At 41.3% G+C, this 25,898-nt stretch overlaps 1 protein-coding gene across 1 annotated transcript in view; it reads right to left on the bottom strand.

Moving 5' to 3' along the window:
• Window positions 1-4,578, bottom strand: part of LOC118807723 (protocadherin-9) — a 407,775-nt gene extending 403,197 nt beyond the window's left edge. Inside the window, exons 1-2 of the mRNA XM_036569769.1 lie at window positions 4,471-4,578; window positions 570-3,728 (exon numbers count right to left, since the gene is read on the bottom strand). Of these exons, the coding sequence (XP_036425662.1) occupies window positions 570-3,605 (3,036 nt within the window). The 5' untranslated portion in view covers window positions 3,606-3,728; window positions 4,471-4,578. The remainder of the gene's footprint in view (window positions 1-569; window positions 3,729-4,470) is intronic.
• Window positions 4,579-25,898: the final 21,320 nt, after the last annotated feature.

The following is a 25,898-nucleotide window of genomic DNA, read 5'->3' as shown; positions in this document are numbered from 1 at the left end:
AGTTATGTTTTCTTTGATGCTGCTAAGAGAAAACAGATGAGTATATTTATTTTATTTCTTCTTTGTGTTTTCATGGGGTTTTAAATGCCAAAGTGATAGAGTGGTGATCGAAGTAGACAGGCGAGAAAAAAATGTTTCTTTCACAAATTTCTGACAGCACTGTACGTTTGCACAACAATGACAACTGAGCAGCACAAAATCCCCGTCTCTTCGGAAGTTAACTTGCATTTTCGACTCTCACCAACTTAGTTACCATTACTTCTCCATTGTTTTAGAGATATATAAATAAATAACACAAGAAACAAACAAAACACAAATGCATGAGGTAAGCGGATAACAAAATGTAAATTGCCTGATTCCTTTCGAGTCCAACCATTGCTCAGGGTTTTTTTTTGGTATAAAAGTACATGAATTACATGTATGGGTGAGGGGAAGGTTCTAATTTGTTGCTTTTTTGTCCTACATTTATCAGATGCATAAATCAGAGCAACTAAGCTAGGACTGGCACTTTAGTACTGAACAGGGCAGTTATATGCAGTACTTATAGACCAGTAAAAGTGCTCTTTTACCTGTCTGGTGTGTAAGGTCCCACCCTTTGTCTTGAAGCCTCCTTGGGAACTGCACTCCGAGGCACTGAAGTGGTCTGAGCTGGTGGAGGAGCGCTTGGAGAGCGTGTCGCAACCTCCGACGAAAGTGTTGTCGAGCGGCAGCTCCTGAATGACGTGATGCTTTTTCACGGACACCGGAGTGTCAGCCTTGAGGTGGAAAGCGGACTGGGGCGAGGCGGACTTGTAGTGCCTTGCCAAGTCAGGACTGCTGGGCTTGAAGGTGGTGGTCGGCGTAGCATTCCAGTCAAAGCGTCCGATCCCAGGATCTTCCAGCTCGGCAGGGATGCTAATGGTGCCATTGATGGGCTCGTGCGTTGGATCGTCGGGTTTGTTCTCCTCAATGGTGACAAAGTTCAGCAGGGAGCTTTTGGGCGACTTCCTTTTCTTGCGCTTCTTCTTCTTGTTCTGCTTGTTCTCCTGGTTGGGCGACATCCACTCAGCGCCTTGCTTCTTCCTTTGAGCGGCTTTGAACTGCGAAGCATGGCGGCATCGCACCAGAACAGTAATAAAAATGACCACAATGACCACCATTGCACCTGTTACAATGGCGATGATGGTCTTTAAGTTATCGACATTTGGATAAGCCTCACTGCTTTCGCCGATGTTCCTGTCCAGCGGCGTCTCCATCGTCCGGCGGATTAGGTCGTAGATGTGGGATGAATTTCCAACAGTGTCATTCACGTAGAGGAAAACAAGAACCAGAGTGTGCAGGGACTTCGGATAACCAAGGTCACTAATGTTGACCACTAGCCGATGGAGGCCAATGTCCATGACTGTAGGTTTCTCCTCCAAGGTAATGTTCCCAGTCACGGGATCAATCCTGAAAAGTCCCCTGTTGTTGCCACTGACAATGGTATACTTCAGTTCCGCGTTCATTCCTGTATCTCCATCCACGGCGAAAACCTCAGCAACCACTGAGCCTGGAATCGCGGATAACGGTACTAACTTGAAGGAAGTGTTAGACGGAGGGTAGATAACGATTGGTGGGTTGTCATTGACGTCTATAACATTGATGGTCACTTTGGCGGCCGAGGAACATGGTGGGTGACCGCTGTCTACAGCCCTGACATCAAAGGTGTAGGAGCTTTGCTGTTCTCTGTCGAAGGACACGTTGGACTTTATGACCCCAGTGTAAGGGTCAAGGATGAAGTTTTCGTTATCATTAAGTATGGAGAGGGAAACCACAGCATTTTCGCCCGCATCTGCATCTGTGACTGTTATCACTCCGACCGTACTGTACTTGGGCAGGTTCTCGGACACAAAGAACTGAAAGTGATTATGTGTGAATTTGGGGCTGTTGTCATTTTCATCTAAAATAGTGACGATAACCGCCGCCTGGCTTTGCAAAGCACGGGTACCGTTGTCCCTCGCTGTGACGGTGAATAAGAAACGCTCTTGGTCCTCTCTGTCAAACACTCTGGATGCAGTGAGCACCCCTGTTTTGCGGTCAAGGTCAAAGAAAGAGGCATTGGGACCAAGCTGGTAGACGATTTCAGCGTTCCTTCCACTGTCTTCGTCTGTGGCAGTGATGGTTGTGAGAAATAAGTCACGCGGGTTATTTTCCATGACCGCTAGTTCGATAACAGGCTGGCTAAAAATGGGTGGATTATCGTTCTCGTCCTCCAGTCTCACCCTAACCAGCGCTGTCTGGTTCAAACTGGGCTTTCCAGAGTCAGAAGCAACAATTTTGAAAATGTACTCTTTGGTGCCCTCGTAATCAAGCAAAGCTGAGGTTTCTAACAAATACTGGTTGTCATAGACTGCTTTGAGGTGAAAGGGCACGTCTTTTTCAATGAAGCAAATCACCTTCCCATTGACGTCGGTGTCCTTATCAGAGACAGTGATAAGAGCAATCTTGGTGTTAATGGGGTCTTTTTCAGACAGCATGACAGTACCATTGGTAGGACTGATAATGTACCTCAGGTCTATGTTTGGAGCGTTATCATTCACATCGGTCACATTGATCGTTACGGTGGCTCTGGCTGGACTGGAGCTCCCATCACTCGCTAAAACTGACAGTTTATGAATGGCTGTCTCTTCCCTATCTAGCGGCCTCTGCACTGTTATAAGGCCGGTGGTGGCATTCAGTGCAAAGAGCCTCCTTGTGGCGGGAGATACTTGGGTGCCAAACATGTATTTGATTTCTGCATTGGAACCAACATCTGCATCTGTAGCCTGCAGCTGCACAACAGAAGTTCCAACCGGAGAACTTTCAGGAATGTGAACTTCTATCTGGCTCTCTTTGAAAACTGGCCGGTTGTCATTGACGTCAGTTACCGTGACCTGGAGGATGGCAGTGCTGGATTTCTGAGGGTTGCCACCGTCCTCCACTTTGATTTTCATCACATACGTGTCCTTCTGCTCCCTGTCGAGATTCTGCTGGACGATGAGCTGTGGCCACTTCTCTCCTTCTGGCGTCTCCACGATATCCAAGCCGAAGGCGCTCTGGCCGTTCACCAGCTCATACTTGTGAACACTGTTGGGTCCTGTGTCTGGATCGGTAGCGGAGGGAATCGCAAAGCGGCTGTTGATGAGCGTGTTTTCAGGAATGGAAATGTTGATCACCGGGGAGGGGAACATTGGGGCATTATCGTTGGTGTCCTTTACGACGATCTTGATTTTGATCAATCGGAAGTAGTCGTTGGGCAGTATGACCACTTCGATTTCGAACGAGCACTCGCTGTCCTCGTACGAGGGTCCCGGGCAGAGTTTTTCTCTATCGATCCGGTTCGAGGTGGTAAAAATCTCCCCTGTGTTGCTCATCACTCTCAGTAGTGGGTTGTCCCCTGCTTTCGACACCAGCCGGTAAACCAGATTGTTGCTGGCCCCGGTGGCAGCGTTCATATGGGAGATGTTCAAGTCCTTTGGTATGTTTCCAATAAGAACGTTCTCTTGCAGCTCCTCCCGGATAGGGTAAATTAGCTCTTGGGCTATGGCTGGGTCTAGCCACAGGCAAGCGACTAAGGTTGCCAATAAGTAGAAATCCTTTAAATCCATGACAGCAGTTCAATCGTGTTCCCCTCTGCTTTTATTTCAAAACAGTTATCCCCATGCAACGTGGTCACAGCCAAGGATTCATGGACCCGTGCGTTCGCAGATAAGGAGCAGCCAAGCGCAACCCTACGAATAAACAATATTACAATACAGGTCTTCATGAAATAATCCTATTATAGACAAGCCTATAATTATGTGTCAGATAAAAAGATTGATGCACAGCAATGTTCACATACATATCTGGCATTGACATCAATGCATTTTTGATATTATAGCCTGTGGACTCATTACAAATAGTTCAGTGACATGACGACTTTCAGAGTGACAAAGGCAGCCCTGGATATTACGGACTAGCTGCCAGCCTACATGGGCAAAACAGATGTTTATTATCATGACATTCCCTGCGTGATCGTGTTTCCTGGTAAATATCTGTCCTTTCCACCCAAGGACTGTGAGATAATGCGGCTGCTCTCTTAGCATCGTCTTTCAGCACCTTCCCCATAATAATGTGCATTACGACTCATGCAGTGCATCTGTCCAAACGCCCGTGCCTGTCTGCCCAAGTTTAAAGACACACAGACCTCGTTTGGTACAAGTAGCAAGGCTGTGCACTGCAAAAAATAAATAAATTAATAAATAAATAAAAAATAAAAAACGCACGTTAAGGCTTCCCTTGCGTTACACGGTGGTATAAATGACATGCACTACAAAATAAAGCCACACGTTAACGTTTGCACAGCGCTGTACGGCAATGTAAGTGATGTGCATTGCGAATAAAAGACACCTTAACGTTTTCACAGCGCTGCAATGTAGAGCAAGTGATGCTGAGTTTGTGGGTTCAGACAGTTAAAGCGGTGCGTTTCCTTACCGACTCTTTCGCCTCTAATCTCGGTGCGTTTGGAGCGCGGATCCACGCAGGGGAAGCACGTTCACGAGCATTATCCTTGTTCCGTTTTCCAGCAGGTGTCCAAAATGAGGAGGAATCCAACAGTTTCTGCTCGAGAAGCAACAAATACAGTCTCAGATACTGTGAGGGCGCGAGGGAAACGTGGAGACCGCAGGTGACCAGGTAAGAGGACGCAGCTCCTCACCTCCACACACACGGTGTGTCCTCCAGCCTCCGGCACGCACGCATACACACACACACACGTACACGTCCACACACACACTCACGCATCAGCTATCCCATGAGGAGACAGTGGAGCTCAGGTTTAGGTCCCTTTCCCAGCTGCGCGCGACTCCTCATGGCTGCGTCTCCGCTCCAACTCGGAGTATGCCCAGAGGGGGCGGGGCTTGGACAGAGGAGACCACGCCCCCGCGCACGGGGCATTGGGCAGCCTACTCGTGAAGGGCAGGGCTGGAGTGTGATTGGACAGAATCAGCGCAGGAGAGCGAGCGAGCGAGCGAGAGAGAGAGAAAGAGAGAGAGAGAGAGAGAGAGAGAGAGAGAGAGATGCTGCAGATCCAAACTGCCCCTGCAGCGCGAAACTGGGGGCAATGGGGAGGGCGAAGGGGGCAGTCTCTGTGTGAGTGTTTCAGAGAGATAGATAGATAGATGGATGGATAGACAGATAGATACATACATACATAGCCAGATAGACAGACAGACAGATAAATAGAGGGGGAAGAAAGAGGAAGAGGAAAGAAAGAATGAAAGAGATACTGAGAGTAGAGAGAGAGAGAGTAGAAAGAGAAAGATAGATAGATAGAGAGAGAGCGAGAAAGAGAGAGAGAGAGAGAGAGAGACTAAGACTATGACTTTCAAGACCTTTCATTAAAAAAAGGGATAAGAGACTAAGGGGGAGAGAGTGTGTGTTTGATAGACAGATAGACAGATAGATAGATAGATAGATAGATAGATAGACAGATAGACAGATAGATAGATAGATGGATAGATAGATGTGAAGCTGCTACCCCTGACTGCCCATTAAAAAGGTCAGATAACACACTCAGCTCTGATAGAAAAAGTACATATACACAATTATGAACAGTGGGAATTTTATGCACAATTATATATCAGATATGTTTGGTCTGTATTTCTGCCTCTATATGGAAATCTGTAAAGTATGTACTGTGATCCTTTTTAAATATTTTGCTATTATTTTAACCCTAATCATTAAACTCAGCTGCAACAGTAAAGCGTCCCATTCTGTCCTGTTCTGCTGTAATAATCGTGCTAAAAATACCAAAATAATAAATATGTAAATATTGCATTAAACATAAAACAAAATGAAAAAGCAGCTCGACACACTCAGTAAATGCCCCCTCGTTGCTGCAGGTGAGTGATTAGAGGCGGCTGAACGAAGCTGATGCTGGAGGCGCTGGAGGGAGAATCTGGGCCGTGCTGCGGTAAACAGCGCCACCTGCAGGACGACAGGAAAACAGGCGAGCTGAACCGAGACACGAGACAGAGAGACACCCACCCGTCCTGCTGGAGATGCTGCGCGTGAGGATCATGATGTGTGCTATGAAAAGCTTTACTTTCCTCTGTTTTAATGAGTTAATGAATACGGTTACTGTTAGCTTTAGCACTCAGCACTGAGATGGATAGGACGTGTTTTTGCTTTTTAACATTCTATACAGCTAATACAGCTAAGGGCTAGTTCAGCAAAAATCAAATTTGAACAGTTTACTGCCAGTGTACTCAAATGATAGTATCTTAGATATTGATTAACAACTCTATGCAGTTTGATGTGTCTGAGGATTTGGGCCGTGCAGTTTACATGGTGCTAATCGGTGGGTTTTATGTGTCTATTACTTATTACATACATTAGCCTCATGATGTTATATATTGTTTTTTAAAATAACCTTTTTCGTCACTACATTGCCTTTTCAATTACCTTTTTATTTCTGTACTGCTTTGTTGATTTTAAATGAAATCAAGTTTGCCTTTATTTGTATGTACAGTTGAATCAAATTAATAATAATAATAATAATAAAAATAAAAATAATAATACAAGATAATATGGAGCCTTTTTCTTTATAACACCCCCCAAGGGGTTAAAGCTTATTTTGGGTAGGGCCGGGCGGGTCACGGATATTCAATAATGCAGGAGTGTAATATATTACAGTTTATAGTGTATTCTGGACTGGGGGAGGATGGAAACGCCCCTTTGATCCAAACGGCCCATTTTACGGGCAAAAAGGGCCCAAGGGCAGCGCTGTTCCATCACCATGGAGATTACCTATGAAATCCTACTCGGTGGCGTCACTTTTCCAGACAGATTTTATCAGTTTTCTTTAATGCACTGCTGATGTATTGTCATAAATAGGCAACTACACAGGCACTGGCCACTTTATTAGAAACCCCTCCCTAGTAGCTCAACCTTGCTGGTGGAAAGTCAGAGACTCTGGCCCATCTGTTGATGCACTGTTGTCCTTTCAGTGCTCCACCTACAAATGCATTCATTCACAGCTACTGTTGTGAGTTTGGATGAGCTTTAGAAAGCTTTGGGAAACAATGGTAAACACTGGCGTTATTAGATTACTCTTAAACATTTTATACGCTCTATATACACTCTTTTTCCATGCAATCAAGGTTTTTGGAGACAAATATCTGTCTGATGGGATGAGTAAAACATTCAGTGGCTTCAGCTGTTTCAGCATTTCTAGTAAGCTAAGCTAACATTGCAGTATAACCTATGAAAGAAAACATGGGCAGAGCATGGATAGGACAATTTGTTAACCATCGTTTTGCTATGTGCTACATATTTTACCTACTATCTGCATGGTTTTAAGTACTGTGCAAAATTTATGGCATATATTTTATACCCCCTCTCCCACAATATATCAAGCTCAGCAAATAAATAGAAGTTGTGACTAAAAGTTAAAGAACTTTGCCGTATTTAGTTCCTTGCAGAAGATGTGCTAACTTATTTTGCGTACGAGTGTACACTACATCAAAATCTTTTATTTCAAAAAAAGTAAGGAAGATTCTGTTTTGGCTAAAATGGGCCCTTCAATCATGTCAGTGTCACTGCCGTGCTGAAAATGATCCAGCACCCAAACAATATCTGGTCAGCTGTGGTCAGAAACTGAGCAGTGATAGATGGGGTAGCTGGAGGCTGATAAATAGTGCAGCAACAGATGGGCTACAGTCAGTAATTGTACATCTGTAAAGTGGACCTATAAGGTAGGTGGAGCTCATAAAGTGGCCAGTGAGTGGAAGAACAAAAGAGGAGTTTATAATAAAGTGGCCAGGGAATATGGATGTTTATGGTGCTGGACAGTTTGTCTTGCGTGTCTTTGGCAGTCGTCCTACGCTGTAATGTTACTGACTTTATGTCACTTTATGCTAGTCCACCTTGTTGGAAGATGACAGCCTCTTCACTGCTGCATCATTAAAATAGCAGAAGTCAGATAAACGCCCAGAGACTCCCTGCACTGTGAAAAATGAAGAGTTCAGCCTACTTAAAAAACTGCAGGCAACAGTTTGCATGGATATTTTTATGCAACCTGTGAAATTCTGGTCAATTTGTTAACAGGTAGAAACTATTTTTGACAACATGCAGCTTTAAAGGAACGGTTTCTGTCAATAATGCAATAAACTTGATAACAATGAATGAAAGTGATTTAGCTACAAATTAACATTACTGGCTTACATTCATTGCATGTCTGCTCCTTTATGAATATAGAACATTCACCCTCTTTGAAATAATAATTACTTTATTAAACAATAAATCAGATTTAATGGACTACATCTTTTCAAATTTAGGAATCTGCACGGCGTTAAGTGGATCAGACCAGGTGCTGGAATAAAAAAGGCTTTTATTGTCCATTTCTAAGCTCTTTTAGGCCAGTAGGACGTGTGAGCGTGTTGTGAACAGACCTTTACCCTGGTCGTCTAATGAATTAGCACGATCTTGAGTGGATTTTTGATGAAAAGTGTTCATCTAATGGCCGCAAAGCTGCAGGTTTAGCTCAGGTGTAAAGAGAAAATGAAAAGTGTATAGCAATGGAGCTGAGCTGAGGTTGAAAAAGTCACTGAAGTTTTTCAGCGAAGATGAAAATGGAAGAAATGAGCAAAGCCGTCCAAAGATGCCATTTAACAAAGCGCCCTGTCCATCTTTATTTAGTCATTTACCTAAAGGCTAAGTGCTACTTTAAATAGAGAAAATGCCATGTACTCCCCCCCCCCACACACACACACGCACACTCATACTCACACACTCATACTCACACACACATACTTAAATATATTGGATAATGTGACAATCAATAAACAATAGTAAAATGAAAAGTGACTGTAAATATAGTATACATTAAATTACTGTTATTACTTAATTATACATGTCTGCATGCATTTGTTAAATTCTTTATTTCAGTGAAATTTAAATAGTCAATCAATGAAAGTTTGGTGAATTTTGATGAATTGATGAATTTGGTAAATTTTGTCTTTTTTGATGCCGAATTTCAAATTGCTGTGCTGGACATAAATGGAACCCTGTCGTGAATCTGGCTAACTTAACGAACCAGCTATGAGAACTTTGGCTAACTATTTCACTAACAGTGCCAGTAATGGCATCGGCAAGGATATAATTAGTGTACTGACCAGCTAATTAACACTTGGCAAAGCGAGCTCAGTGTTACGTCTGAATCAATGAAGCACATTGATCCACTATGACACGTATAAGAAGCCGAGACTCTGCTAGGAAATTTTGGTGCCAGTCACTGCATCTGAGAATGATTCAGTTTGGCAGGCAGATGGTTAATATTCTGGGTTTTAAGCCAGAGTGATGCGACATGAACAGCAAACCTGAACCGCAGTCATTGCGTAGGAGACACACAGAGCATCTGTCACTTCACATGTCTATTTTCTCAAAATAGATAACATATAAACACACATATAAACATACGTTGCCACTTGTAAACAACAAAGAAACGTTTCTATAGACAACATTCAAGCATAGCTATTGCCTTGATGAAATCGATCTGACTGTACTATTGCCTAGTACAGCTATTGCTTAGCTATTGGCTACATTTAAACAACAGGACTATTTCCTTCAGCCTATTTGTAGTTATTCATTCACTACAAAAGACATGCATTTTGATAGAAAGTTAAACAGTGCTGGCAAAGAATAAAAGGTGGGAAGCTCTAAATGATCCAACAAGATCATAAACATTTAATATTTAATATGTACATATAGTTATTGAATGGCTACTTCATTATTCCTCTCATCATCTTTATCCTCTGTTCCAAGCATAATGGACTTTTCAAAATGTATGTGTTCTTCTCAGAACGTGTCTAAAATAAGAGCTTCAGTTTGGCTTTCTGGGCTTGGAGTGAGAGGTGAGGCTTGATTTGGTCAAGGATTCATTAGTTTTCTTTGCTGTGCAAGATACTCTCAAAAGTCTTCTCCAACACCAAAGTTCAAAGGCATCCATATTTTTGCTGCCTCGCTTGTTTATTGTTCAGCTTTCACATCCATAAAGAACCACAGAGAAGATCATAGCCTGGACCATTCAGGTCTTTCTTTGCAGAGACAATCATTATAGTACATTAAAAGCATAGTACAGCATATGAATACACAGATATAGATATTTATATATTTATATTTACTAAACGTAGTGTACAGACTGATAAGGTATAGCTCAAAATAAAGACTTTCAGTCAGCTTTGTTTGGTTATTTAGCAAAAGGTTAAATGTCACTTTATAGATACGAATCTAGAAAATGGACGTATAGTGTTCAGATACTACAACCATGAAGCTGTTACTTTGCCAACAATGAGACAAATTTAAATGTTTAAAGTGGGGATTTAAACGCTCTCCTGTTCCAAAAGCCCAGTGCTAACCTGCTGTATTCAGGCTGTTCTCTTAACTGCACCGAAGGGAATAAATATTTTAGCGAAAGTGAAATGACAGAGCAGCTCAGGGGCAAAGCTTCAGAAGCTTTTAGCCTCAGCGCTGCTGGCTAATACAGCGGTTAATGCTAGTGGAGTGTTTGGCATTCAGAGAAGGAACAGGGTGCTGTTAGACACACACACACACACACACACACACACACACACACACACACACACACACACACACACACACACACACACGGAATACATATGGAAAACTGTACAACTGTATGTAGAGCTTTTGTTTCAGAACATCACTGTACAGAACTGTATATAGAAATGGAACACTGGTCTGTATTAATGTGTATTTTGTGTATATGTGTATATATTTAGAGTGTAATGTGTGTATATATATTTCTTTGTTTCTTTTCTTATATATTTTTTGTGTATTTAAGTTCTACAAAGGGGCTACGCACCTAAGATTTTCACTCACCTTCGCACCTGTGTAAATGTGATGTGACAATAAACGTGATTTGATATACATATCGCTGTTGTTGGAACAAAACCTCGCTTTTTGTCATTTTTCAGTTTTTGACATAATTTGAAAATGCCTGTTACTCTTTACATTGTACGTATATTTCATGATGAATGGAAAAAAAATGTTGGTTCCATTGATTTACATTAAAAGTAAAGTATGTTTTTTTCCTTCTCTTGTAAAGTTACCATTTTGTAGAGGTTTTGTTTTGACAGGAGCAATATATATATATATATATAGAGAGAGAGAGAGAGAGAGAGAGAGAGAGAGAGAGGGGGGGGTAACTATTACTATTAAATAGTAAGATACTATTAAAAACCTGATCAAAGATAAGGAAAAAAAACACCCCTACAATAACACTAATTTAAGTTGGTAAAAAAACAGCATTTCTACTTGAATCTTACAACACACATTAATATATATTTTACCTTATAGCAGTTACTAACCCAGTATACAGCCCTGGCAAAGAGCATCTCTAACAACTGACTGATACAGTCAGAGATGTATCTAGGACTTCCAGAAGGCCTGGAGTGACATTTTCCTCACAAAATTGGTTCCACATATTCATATTAAATAAAAATGTAGTTGTCTTCATTTCCTAATTATGTTGATGGGTAATCTGATGCATTAGGCCTTCAGTTCAGCCCCTGACATCCTAACCAATGGGAAAGCTCACCACACTGTTAGAAATAAAGGTTCTGGTACAAACAGTGTAAATGTTCCCTCAAAGCTCCAACAGTGGTTTTAAGGTCTGATTGTGAACCTTAAATAAGTTTTTCCAGGTGAAAAGTTCGTATTTGTACCTTTCATAACCGAATGTTTTAAACAGAACAGTAAAATAAAAGCCTGGAGACGAGACGGGGTGTGTGGAGTCAGTACAGCTTAGAACATATCATTTCAGTGGATTATGGTTCAGTTATGTTCCCTGACTAAAGGTACTGAGATGGAGCCTTGAGGGTTCCACCCCAGTGACAAGAGGGAAACTGACCCAGTGATAGTTTAGAAGCTTTTTTTCTAAAAGAGTGCAGGCAGTGAGTATTTAGATACCACAGAGAAAAAGATCTTGATTGGACAATTTTCTCTGTATCTAATATTTTTAATATCATACAAATCAATAGGCCATGGTCATATAAGGACACTGAACATCTCAGACCTACTGTCTACCTGACGTGTGATTGCGTGTGTGTGTGTGTGTGTGTGTGTGTGTGTGTGTGTGTGATTGTGTGTGTGTGATTGTGTGCATGTGCATGTGTGTCTCCAGGGTTCTGGCCAGTCCTGCTATCTTTAGGCACAATCTGGGCTGGAGCAGGATTGGACAGAGCGGGCTGGAGAGTGATAAATGTTCTATACACACACACAGACACACACACACACACACACACACACACACACACACATACGTACACACACGCACATACACACATGCCAAGAAGAACTTCAGCACCAGGGTGTGTGTGTGGCTGAGAGTGTGTGTCACCATAACACTGACACTCTGAGTGTCAGAGACTCACGCTGTACTAATACACACTGCACCAAAACACCACAGCAGGAGAGGAAGGCTGAGACATGTGAAACTGAAAACTTTCTCCAGACCAATCAACAGGTCAAAAACTCATGTCATGATAAAAAAAAAAACAGATTTTCTTTGCTTGTTTAAATAAAAGAGTTTGATATTCTGTTCTATGTAAACATCTTACAATGCTGAAAAAATGAAAATAAGGCTTTTACATTGTAAATCTGCCTCTAGATCTTTAACCTCAGAGTGAAAGGCCAGTGTATGACTTTTATTTTGTCTTCACCACACATCACATTCCTCCTGAAGGACAGCATTAAAAGCTGGAAAAATATGGAAAATTGAATTTACCTTTTTTTTTTTTAATAAAATATTTTGATATAGCATGTAAATACACACAAAGCTGTGGCTGCAGCTGAGGTACTGCGAGTCTTCGGTAGGACTGTCCTATATAGACTCCTCCTTAGTAGCCTATTGGTCACACAAATGGATCAGTCCTAACGAGGCTGCATAGTGATGTCACCAGAGCTGGTGAGAGAAAATGGAGCCGCTGCATTGAGTTTGTTGCTTTTTCATTTCTTCACAGAAATGGAGGAGATGATCTTATGTAGTACAATAAACTACATACATAAATACTTTTAAATAATGTACAATATATGGACGATATACGATATATGGATGAATTCTTTAATTAATCAGTCATTTTAAACTTTGTAAGGTAACGAAGATGAATTCAAGGACATAAATAAAGTACATTTTAAATGAATCTCTGCTCCAACGGCTTCGTTTTCCACCATTTTCGAGGTCCTGTTCTTTTCCCTTGGCATCGTTTTTGCTCAGAGAACTGTGGGTAACCGAAGGCCTGGAAGGAAACATCTGATGCGTCCTTGAAATCTCTCAGATCTTAGGCTGCATTTCTAGGCTGTCTATGTAGGAACTTTCACTTTGGAACGGCCGAGAAGTGCAGCCTAGACTTTGGATCACAGCCAAAGTCTCAAAACACTTTACTCTCCAGTTCATTTAATCCATATATGGAAACCAAAAACAGCCCGTTTTGAATTCATCATGGTTGTGATGTCATAACCATGAACACATTACCATATGACTCCCATTTTCAGTTTATCCCCACAACCATTTAATCCTAAGGGATAAAGAGAGGTTGAAAAGTGGTGATGTAAAAATGAATTACAACTGTTTCTGTTATATAAGACAATATGAATGGTATTAGTGGACGTCTGGATAAATAATAAAATAGAAGAAAATATGTAGAGTATGGGAGTTAATTAAGAAGCATATAATCCCTCTTTTCCATCAGTATCTCTCTCTCTCTCTCTCTCTCTCTCTCTCTCTCTCTCTCTCTCTCTCTCTCTCTCTTCTTATCTCTTTCTCTCTCATAATCCGGCAAGTGTTTTTCTCTGTAATTAATGCAGAGGTTTTCCAGTCAAATCAAACAGAAAAAAAGGTCGAAATAGAAGAACCATGTAAGCTGAAACTCAGAGAGAGAGGGAAAAATAAAGGAACAGAGAAAAAGGAAGGAAAGAAAGAAGGAGAGCAAGTGAAAGGAAAGAAAAGTGAAAGAGAGAAAAGAAACAAGAAAACAGAAAATAGGAAGAAAGGAGAGAGAGAGACAGAATGAGAGAGAAAGAGAGAGTGAGAAGGAAGAGAGAGAGAGAAATCGAGGCACAGAGAAAGGGGAAGGAAAGAAAAATCAAAGATGAAAACAGAAAGAGAGGAAAGGAGAGAGAGAGAGAGAGAGAGAGAGAGAGAGAGAGAGAGAGAGAGGAAATTAGCTGCAGTCGCAGAGATGGAGTGAATATGGAGTTTTTTTTCTCTAACAATAATAATCTTTTCCTCTTCCAAATGGAATTTCATCTGCTCGGCCTGTGGGGAACCAGCCAGTGTATATTAATTACAATCCTGATGCGCGGCTATTGAAATCAGACAAAATTAAAATTTCTCCTTTTCAATTTGCTTCCCGAGAAGGAAATGTCAGCAGACAAAAAGGTTTTTTTTTTTTTTCTTTCGTCTCTTGCTCTTTCATTTTTTCAGGCTCCTTGTGACATTTGTTAATGCGAGTATGTTTCACATTTTTACAATTTTGTAATCCGCAGCTTGTGGAGCAGATTGGAGCAGCTGGAAGTGGGAGAGAGAGATAAAGCACTGATTAGCCACAGAGTGAGTCACACACACACACACACACACACACACACACACACACACACACTCATACACACACACACACACACTCACACACACACACACACACACACACACACTCATACACACACAGTTAACACCAGGTGTTCACTTCCTCCTCCATTTTCTATCTATAGAAGGCTGTAACATACTCACTCGTCGTGTATGTATTTACTTATATACACTCTGATTACAGCACCTCTAGTCACTGTACACTAAATGTCCAAAAGTTTGTGGACATCTACTCGATCAATGTTTCTTCTGATTTCATGGGTAATAAAAGGGAGTTTGTCCTCTCTTTGCTGCAGTATCAGCCTCTACTCTTTTGGAAAGGCTTTACACTACATGTTGGAATATTGCTGTGAGGATTTGATTGCATTGAGCCACAAGAGCATTAGAGATGTCAGGACTGATTAGTGGTGCGATGATTAATCAAGTTAGTCGACTGAAATCGACCACCAAATTAGTTGGCAACTAATTTCATAGTCGATTAGTTGTTGACGTCATCACTCGTGTTTCTTGCACTAACTAGGGGTGTTTTGACATTGCAGCTTACTTGAGAGTTAGCATAAGCGCGATGGCAGCCTCGAGAACAAAAAGCGCCGGAGCATTTCATGCTTAACTCCGAAAAAAGGCTGTCAGTTATGCTATTTGTAAAGCCAACCTCAGCTGGCATGGAATCACGTCCTCCATGTCAGAGCATCTGAAGAGGAAACATGTCGCCTCACTGGATGAAGAAGGAACTTAAGCAGTAGAACACAGAGGGAGTGTGTTATCGTGAAATAACATCACGGCTGTGATTTGGTCGCCGTAGATCATCACAGCCGTGATGTTATTGGCGATAACACACTCCTCGAGTGTTCTACTGCTTTAATACAGCAGTTAAATAAATAAAGTAATAAATTAATAAACTGGGCCGTGAACGCGGCGTTTAATATGTTTTAATGTTCCCAGATTATAATTCCTTAACAAGCAGCTTGTTGATACGTCAGAGTAACGAGCTCCGCCCACTCGCTGCACAGCCGGCAGTTCGTTCTCCAGCTCCTTACACTAAATTCCCAAACTGTCATCACCACTGAGCAGCTTTTCAGTCGGCAGCTGTGACAGAAGAACAGCTAAACAACCTGGAATCAGCCAGAAATGAACCCAACACCATTCGCCAACGTGTAGTCTGATCTTCAGAGTCTGACCAAATCGGACTGAGCCATAAAACTGCCGCAATATCAAGTTTAGCTCAGTTTTGTCATCTTTTTCTAGTTCAGAATATTGTTTTGTTCCAGCCAGTCTGTAAAGCATCTTATGGCCCATTTTGTTTGGCGAATGGTATCAAATGGTATCAAAATAGTCACTGGTTGCAGCCCTAGTACTGATGTTGGGTGATTAGTTCTGGATCACAGACTCATCTCAAAGGTACTGAATGGAGTTCCATCACTCCAGGGAACACAGATCTTCCACTGAGCCTGATACATTTTGTCCTGTGCACATTTTTCTCATATGTATTATTGGATCCTCTGAATTATTAGGTTGTTAAAGAGTCATAATACTAATATTGCTACATGCAAGCTAATACTACTGTGTATCAATCTGATGTCAGTGCACTATTAGAAATAGTTCATAATAAAGGTTCTGTTCAGGTACATTTCTCGCTCATCAAGGTACAAACAGTGTAAATGTTCCTCAAAGCTCCAACAGTGGGTTTAAGGTCTGATTGTGAATCTTAAATCAGTTTCTCCAGGTGAAAAGTTCGTATTTGTACCTTTTCATAACCGAATGTTTTAAACAGAACAGTAAAATAAAAGCCTGGAGACGAGACGGGGTGTGTGGAGTCAGTACAGCTTAGAACATATCATTTCAGTGGATTATGGTTCAGTTATGTTCCCTGACTAAAGGTACTGAGATGGACCCCTGAGGGTTCCACCCCAGTGACAAGAGGGGCACTGACCCAGTGATAGTTTAGGACCTTTATTTCTGAGAGTGCAGCATTTTAAGCCTTTTATCAATGACCTCAAACTGTAAATAAATAAAAACCTTTTACTCTCCCAAATGACTTTTTCTCAGGAGAGATAAATGTGTGGATTGATGTCTACGACTTTTCAAAGAAAGTATTTTTTCCAACGTTTGACGTTTTGTTTACTTTGGCGCTAAAACCTCTAGGATTATGGTCACTTCACTTTGGGTTTTCTGTAACTCATTTACTTTCTGCAGTCATAGTTAAATATTTTTCAAGTGTGATTTTTTTTGCAGAAATAAAGTGTGAATGCCTCACTAATGCACAAGCTTTTTTCTGTTTTTCTTCACAGTGATTAGCAAAGACAGAGAGAGGGGAAACATGCAGTACATGATAGAGGCTGAAACTGGGGGTGGCCGATGTTAAGAAGTGCACGTTTTTACACATTTTAGTTTTTTTTTTGATTTTCTAACTGAAAATAAGGTAAAAATTCTATTTGCTGAGTTTAACACATTTGAAAAAAACAAAACATTAAATATAACGTGCTGTGATTTTTGCACAGGACACTTTTTATGTTATTTTTTATATTTTTTTTCCAACACATTAAATTCAGTAATTGTACATTAAAATGTTCAGATGTGTGTTCTCTGTAGAGGATGTGGCATCACACATACTAATCATAATCATTTCATGTAACTCTTTGTGAGGTGAGCTCTTAGAGGCATTCATCTCCTCAGACGTCTGGCTCCTATCACCACCACTGTGACTCAGCAGGTTTCTCTAGAACAGAGCGTTTCACACCAAACCACCCTTCACGATTTTGTTTATATCTTAACCATTTAATTATACAAAACTATTGAAAAATTGTTGGGATTCCACTTTAAAGAGAAGCTGGAAATGCTAAAATAAAATGAAAAAAACATATAAATGGAATGGGCCTTTTAATGTAAAGTAGAACCTATTGCATTTGTACATTTTGAGGGGTTAAACAATATAATGAGCAGTAGTTTCTGCCATTAAGGTAAAGGATACAGTTACAGTGTTAACGTGTCGCATTCTGTTCACATTAAAAACACCTGCCACTTTTAAGCTTTTCAGTTTAAGCTTTCAGGCCTTTCACGTTTCTCACACATCCATCACACATGACATGTTCAGGAAGAATTTTCACCTTAAAAATGTGGCTTTTCACTTTATCACCTGTCATCAAAATTGACGAAAAGTGACGAAATTACAGTGCCTTAAAAATACCGGAAAAGTTTCATATACAGAGAGAAGATCGCTGCAGATATTTTTAGCAGCTTTACAGATTAAGGGAAAATAAATTCATAGTGCACTCAGAGAGAGCGGTTGTTGTGAACTGAGATGAGTCAACAGCGTCTGAAATGATTCCAGAGTAAGGCCATTAAATTACACCCAAAAATACTGCTATGATTATGCCATTAGTGCCTATGGCGTGAGAAATGCCACAGTACGTTAACTTTGCATGAGGATAATTTCTCTCTGCTATTAGTTGCCATTAGTTACCAATGAGGCTCTTTTCATGAGCGTCACCCTCCTGGTCACACGCTGGGTTATAATTTCCCGCCAGGCCAATCAAAACCATTTTTGTGTCAAGAAAAAGAGAAGCAGGCCTCGGATCCCTTCGGCCTCATGAACTGCTAACCCTGCAGTACAGGTTTATTTAACTAGTGAACCTGCTGGACAAACTGGGACCAGTTGTTGTTGTTTTGTTTTGTCCTTTTTTGGACACTTTAACATACAAAAATATAGGATTAGTTGATGTTCTGTATTTTTTTGTAATATATATATATTTTTTACAGTTTGTTTCTTTGCTTTTCACCTGAAAACAAATGCTATTTTTAAAAATAATAGGTTCTCACACTTACCTTAGACTGAAAAGAAAGACTAAAAATATAATGGCTCTAAAATTAACTTCTAATATTAACATTTTCTTGAAGTAGTATATATATATATATATATATAGGAACCTTATTCGTCTTGAGATCCATTTTTCTCTGCAGTTCCTGGAAGGTTTCCTACACTCTCAGAAATAAAGGTACTAAACTGTCGCTGGGTCAGTCCCCCTCTTGTCACTGGGGTGGTTCCCTCAAGGCTCCATCTCAGTACCTTTAGTCAGGGAACATAACTGAACCATAATCCACTGAAATGATATGTTCTCAGCTGTACTGACTCCACACACCCCGTCTCGTCTCCAGGCTTTTATTTTACTGTTCTGTTTAAAACATTCGGTTATGAAAAGGTACAAATACGAACTTTTCACCTGGAAAAACCTATTTAAGGATCACAATCAGACCTTAAAACCACTGTTGTAGCTTTGAGGGAACATTTACACTGTTTGTACCTTGATGAACAAAAATGTACCTGAACAGAACCTTTATTTTTGACAGTGTTGAACAGATGCTAACACTATTAATAGATTCCCAGGAATATGATAGAGTGAAACCACAAACATCCAACACAACGTAGGTAATCAGAGCCTCTGTCACTCAAACGCTGAGTAAATGCAGAAACCGTTTTGATACAGATCAAAGGTCTCTTCTGGAAACAGCTAAAGAATGACATAATTACCTAATCTCACACCAAATCCTCTTGACGCCCCCCTGAACCCCTTGCCTTAATTTGCACTCTTCCCTGCCTCAGCTCCACTGGCATAGAAATGCAGCAAAGAGGGCTACTTTAAAGGATGAGAACCAGCAGATTGTGCTGCATCAATAATATCCACAACCAAACCCAGGGAAGCTGGGAGAATGTTCCACAGTAGCATTGTTGCAGGAAAGATTTTAAATGGTGAAAGAATTCTTTGGTTGTGGTTAAAATCAGTGGGGTTAGAGCACTTTAGTGTGCAGTTGCTGACTAACAGCCGATTGAGTGCCTTGGGGCCCAAAGTGGTGTCACAATCAGGACCTAAATATGTCAATGTGTAGCTCCACCCACAGCCAAAAACCCAATAATTAGAGAAAAACATGGCTAAAAATAAACCAAAAGAAGAACTGCATCGCTAAAAATTCACCAATAGGAGAACAGCATGGCTAAAAATCCACCAATAGGAGAACAGCATGGCTGAAAATCCACCAAATAGAAGAACAGCATGGCTGAAAATCCACCAATAGGAGGAAGGCATGTCTAAAATGTCCCTAATAAAAGAATGCCATGGCTAAAAATCCACCAATAAGAGAACAGCATAGCTAAAAATCCACCAATAGGAGGACGGCATGTCTAAAATGTCCTTAATAGAAGAATGTCATGGCTAAAAATCCACCAATAAGAGAACAGCATAGCTAAAAATCCACCAATAGGAGGACGGCATGTCTAAAATGTCCCTAATAGCAGAATGTCATGGCTAAAAATTCACCAATAGGAGAACAGCATGGCTGAAAATCCACCAATAGGAGAACAGCATAGCTAAAAATCCACCAATAGGAGGACGGCATGTCTAAAATGTCCCTAATAGAAGAATGTCATGGCTAAAAATTCACTAAAAGGAGATCAACATGGCTAAAAAATAAACCAATAGGAGAATAAGGGCTGAAAATCCAATCGGGGATCAGCATGGGATAAAACACAACTCACACCAACTACAAGAGGGCAGACCTGAAAGATGACATGAGCAAAATATGGTCATTGATCTGCGCTGCAGGCAAGAGAATCTTTATTTCATTAATCATTAGATCTAATCAATGTTATCATTTATAATCCAGTTAGTTCTTTATGTTTTAGTTGACTGTTTTTATTTCATTCGTTTTCTTACTGTATGATGCAGAATTTGGCTGAGATTTTTTTTGCATCATCTCACACAGTGTGAGAAGGAACTTAAAGTCCTGTGTTATTGTGCAGATCACAGTGAGCTCAGTGATTCACATTCCTGCAAAGATGCATGCAAAGATATTAATTATGTAGAGATGCAGAGAAGGAGTTTATGTAGAGGAGCCAATAATCTCGGCTACACACTGTGTTAATATGTGATTCTGGGCTCTGGTTGGTTATATGTGGCAGCATCGGCCCTTTTCACGAGAAACAGAAGTGTGTAAATGCTGGATAAAACAAGTTCCTGTACTGCCTTACGGACAGTTACTAACCTCAGAAATACAGGTGCTCGTATCTCTTCAGCACCACAGAAAGGTGAGTCACTTTATTTTTGTCATAGTTGCCAAGATTGAAATTCGAGGATGTGTCCAGAACTATTGGAGAACCAACATACAACAATGTGGGAGTCCAGACTAAATAAAGGACATAAACGATTCGTGGAAAAACCCATTTACAGCTGTCAGAGCACAGTAACGTCAGCTAACGTCCACAGAGAGATGAATCGATGGAGGTGAAAATAACTATAACCAAAACGCCAGATTAGCCATGTTAGCTGGAGATGCTGAAACAGCTCGTTATCAATAAACTAGTTAAAGTGGCAAAAAGCTAAACACAAGCACATCCCTGCAGGGGGCGCCAGGTCGTCAGGGTCCACAGCGCCACTGTAGCGTTTTCTTATTTGGATTTATCAGCTCTCAGCTGGTTTCCTGATACGTTTAATCTGCAACGAGAAACTGTCAAACTAAAAAGTCGTGAGGCTGAAGTCAGAATCTCGTTCGAGTTTTCCCGTTCCACCTTAAATGGTGCAGCAGTTACATTCTGGCAGCTCAGGCACCATTTAAGGTGGAACCACCAGCACCAGTGAGCACTCACCGAGCACTCGCTCTCTCAATTGCTGGTCATTTTTGAGGGAGAAAAGAAAACTGTTCCTCTGAAAGCAGCTGCAGCAGCAACTTTAAGGCATGAACTACACGCGTAACGTCAGTCAGCAGCGCTGAAATGCAGACACAGAGGTTCTTTAACTCTGCAACACAAAGTTTATTCCTTCATTAACTGCACAAAATTGCTTTCCTCTGATCATCGTCAGCTGACACTGAAATTGAGATAAGGCTGTTTTCTCTTCAAACTCTGTACACTGTAAAAAAAAAAAGCTGTACACGCTCAACTCATCATCGTCACTGTTGTAATTGCTTTAGCGTAAACAGCGTCACCTGCAACGACAACTTACTGCAGAAAAAATGTGAAAATGTGAGAAGGGCCAATTGGGATAAGCGCAAAATCCAAACCAGAACTAAACTAATACCACCTCATTTATCACAGGTGATACTTCACTCTCATTCTTCTGCACTAAATTGTGAGAAATTGTTGCCATTTCTAAGTTTCTTCTTTGTTTTCGGGACGTTCCGGTTTACACGCTAAGCCTTTTTTGACATTGAAGGGAATCAAAGTCAAGGCATAATTTACCCACATACACACCACGCTGTGGAGACAGGGCTCAGTGTGATTGATGCCGCTGATTGATTGATTGATCAGGAGCACAGCTTGTTGAGGCGGGAGCGATAGCACTCGGCTAAACTTTTAAAGTTTCACCTCGAGCTGACGGTTATCTGCAGCTTTACAGAGGTGACGCTCCCTACATAAATAGTCTATTGAGCAGGTGATTGACACTCAGCGCGATCGATACAGATACCCTTCACGCAGCACAGCAACAAGGGCTTCAGAAACCAATCCTTCTCTCTATCTAGCTCTCTCTCTCCCTCTCTCTCTTTCTCTCTCCCTCTCTCGCTCTTTCTCTCTCTCCCTCCATCTCTCTCTCTCTCTCTCTCCCTCTCCCTCCATCTCTCTCCATCTCTCTCTCTTTCTCTCTCCCTCTCTCACTCTCTCTCTCCATCTCTCTCTCTTGCTCTCTCTCTCCATCTCTCTCTTTCTCTCTCTCCTTCCATCCCTCTCTCTATCTCTCGCTTTCTCCATCTCTCTTTCGCTCTCTCTCTCTCTCCCTCTGTCCCTCTCTCTTTCTCTCCATCTATCTCTCATTTTTTCCTCTCCTTTCCCTTCTCTATCTCTGTCTCTTTCTCTTTCTCTCCATTCTCTCTCTTGCTCTCTCACTTGTTTATCTCTCCTTTGCTCTTGTCTCTCCATTTCTTTCTCTCCATCTCGCTACCTTTCTCTCTTGCTCTCTCTCCTTTGTTTTTCTCTTCTTTGTCTTCTCTGTCTCGCTCTTGCTCTCTCTCCATCTTTCTGTCTTGTTTTTCTCTTTTCTCTTCTCTCATCTCTCTCCATCTGTTTCTCAGTTCTTCTTTCTCTCCTTCATTCTCTTCTCTCTCCTTCTTTCTCTGTCTTCCTCTCATCTATCTCTGTTGTTTATCTCTTTTTTCTGGACTCTCTTCTCTCTTGATCTCTCTCTGTCTTCCTTTCTCTCCCTGACTTTCTGTCTTTGTCTTCCCTCATTTCTTTTTCTTTTTTCCTGCTGTCTCTGCTTCTTTATCACTCTCTTTCTTTCTGTTCTTTTTTTTTTCTTCGCTTCCCTGACACTCGCTCCCATCACAGATCGTTTTCAGGATGTTCGCTGGAGAAAGGTCAAACAGTCACAGCTCGTTTACTCCAAAACCACCCGAAAAAGACATCTGCAGGGAGAGAGAGACAGAGGGAGAGAGAGAGAGAGAGAGAGAGAGAGAGAGAGAGAGAGAGAGAGAGAGAGAGAGAGAGAGATGGAGTGAGACAGAGCAGAAAGAAAAAAGAGGGAGAAACAAAGGTGCAGAGAGCAATGGATACAGACAAACAAAGGAATGGGAAAGAAAAAGAGAAGAAAGGAAAAAGAAACAAGAAACGAGTTAGGGGAGAGAAAGAGGGTGACGGAGCAAAACAGAAAGAGACATAAATAGAGAGAGAGAGAGAGAGAGAGAGAGAGAGAGAGAGAGAGAGAGAGAGAAGTAGAGGACAAAGGGAAAGTGAAGGCAGGTGGGAGATGGAGAAAAGGCAAGTCAGGATATCTGATAAGGAGAGATGGTACACCCTGACACTGAAGACAGAAAGACAGAGGAAAAGAAAAGAGAGAGAGAGAGAGAGAGAGAGAGAGAGAGAGAGAGATTAAAATAAAGAATAAAAAAATAGATTAAAAATGTTTAATCATCACACACAGTAACCTGTAACCTAACAAAAGGGTTTAACTAGAGCAGATAAACACACACACACACGCACACGCACACGCACACGCACACGCACACGCACACGCACACACACACATACACACACACACACACACACACACACACACACACACACCCTGCTTCTAAAAAAGTCAAGGGCAAAACTGCATAATTAACGAGACATTTCTCAACCTTTTGTGGGCGTCATGATACAGATCTCCTCTCTCTCTCTCTCTCTCTCTCTCTCTCTCTCTCTCTCTCTCTCTGTTTCTGTCTTTATTTTCTCTCTCTCTCTTTATTGCTGTCTTGTTTATCCCCCTCCCTCTTTCCTTTATCCTTCTCACCTCTCTTTCTTTATTCTGTTTTTCTCTCTCGTCTGATCCTGAAAGTCTTAGAGTGTCTTTATTGAATGTTTATATCCTCAGTGATGGTGAGTTGGATGCCAGAACCATTGCTGTGGTCAGAGTGTATCAGTGCAATGTAAACTGCCTTTAACCACTGTATCAGAGAGCATGAGGTCCAGACCCGGATCACCCAATGGTGCCCGGGCCACTAGGGGAATGCACAGCAGCACTGCTGTGTCTGATCCACTCAGACCAGCACAACACACACTAACACACCACCACCACGTCAGTGTTACTGCATTGCTGAGAATGACCCACCACCCAAATAGTACCTGCTCTGTGGGGGTCCACTGGGGGTCCTGACCACTGAAGAACAGGGTAAAAGGGGGCTAACAAAGTATCAGAGAAACAGATGGACTACAGTCTGTAACTGTAGAACTACAAAGTGCACCTATATAGTAAGTGGAGCTGATAAAATGGACAATGAGCGTAGAAACAAGGAGGTGGTCAGAATGTTATGCCTGATCAGTGTACATACAAAAAGGTACGAGATGCATATTTTCGAGCTGGAACAAATGAAACATGGATCTGTTTCAGGAACGTATTTATAAAGTTTCAGCCTGCCAGGAAAGAGATGGTCATCTGGAATATGTCTGCGTCAATCACGTGACTGAAAACCTGTGGAACTAACGAGAAAATGAGTTTTTGCAATGATGTAAATTGTAGAAAAATGTCTACAATGTCAGACGGAGATGAAAGATAACCTGCTGTATATACACACACGCAGCCATCAAATCGCCAAAGTGCTTATTTACTTTATCCTATACTTCAAACACACACACCAGCAAACCCCATACAGAGCTATCCCCAGTGAGCTTGCAGGGGCAGTCTGATGGCTATTTTGCCGTTTTAACAGTTCCAGTGTTATTATAAGCGTGGCCCTCGGCCCCTGGGGGCCGGTTTAAATGGCCTCTTAGGGAGGGGTATGAATTCCAGGCCCAAAATGAAGTTGGATCGGATTTCGGTTAACGAGGGCTAAAGTAAGCACCGGGCGGCTGAGCAAAACCACACTGTTGATCCAGGAAGAGGAGACGGCGCTAAGGGACACAAACACACACACACACACACACACACACACACACACGCACACACACACACACACACACACACACACACACGCACACACACACTTTCAGCCTAAGTGTGCAGCTGCACACACTTTCACTGCTTAAACTAGAGAAACAATAACAGACCCCAGAAATGGCAAATGAATTTCGTCTATACGCTCTGAGGTCAGGGATGGAGTTTTGGGGATTCCTAGCTTTTCTAGATCAAAGATCAAATTCATTTTGATCAAATTCAGGATCACATTATCATATGATATTTAAGTTAGCTTTAATAAAATTATGGAGCCCATGCTTTCTGAAAACTACTACTCCATGCTGTAAGAATGTCTCACAGCCCTGACTGAGCTTTCTGATTTGTTCTGTTTTCTTCTCTTAAAATCAAACCAAGGACAGAAAACCATTTCCAGGAAGGAAAATTACTATTTATTTTTTTATTTATTTAGTTTTTTTTACATATTTTGAGCTGTTTCAGTTCATGGACAATAAACAAAGAAATATTGATAATAAAAATACTAAAATCAAACTGCTTGGCAACAAGTGCGCTGCTATTTTATGGATTAGTGCATTACTGTAAATATAATGCTCATTATCTATCAGTACCTTTCACAATGAATCACATTATCATAGTACACCACTGCAGACAATATATCACCCACAACTAGCTATACCTTAAAGGGGAATTCCACCAACTTTTCAAAAACTAGTGGAATTCCCCCTTTTTGTCGTGTGCTCAGCTAACTTACTGTGGCAAATAGGGACTTTTGGTTTTCCTTCAACTCTGATTTTGTGTATAATGATAATGTGGTTTTGATTTCGGTGAGTCATTTTAAAAAAATGTAAAAAAATCAGGCTGTGTACTTTTTTGGCTTCCAACCCACA

This window comes from Colossoma macropomum, unplaced genomic scaffold (assembly GCF_904425465.1).
Source record: "Colossoma macropomum unplaced genomic scaffold, Colossoma_macropomum, whole genome shotgun sequence".
NCBI lineage: Eukaryota > Metazoa > Chordata > Actinopteri > Characiformes > Serrasalmidae > Colossoma > Colossoma macropomum.
Note: the sequence above shows the minus strand (reverse complement) of the source record. Positions and strands in the feature narration are given on the sequence as shown.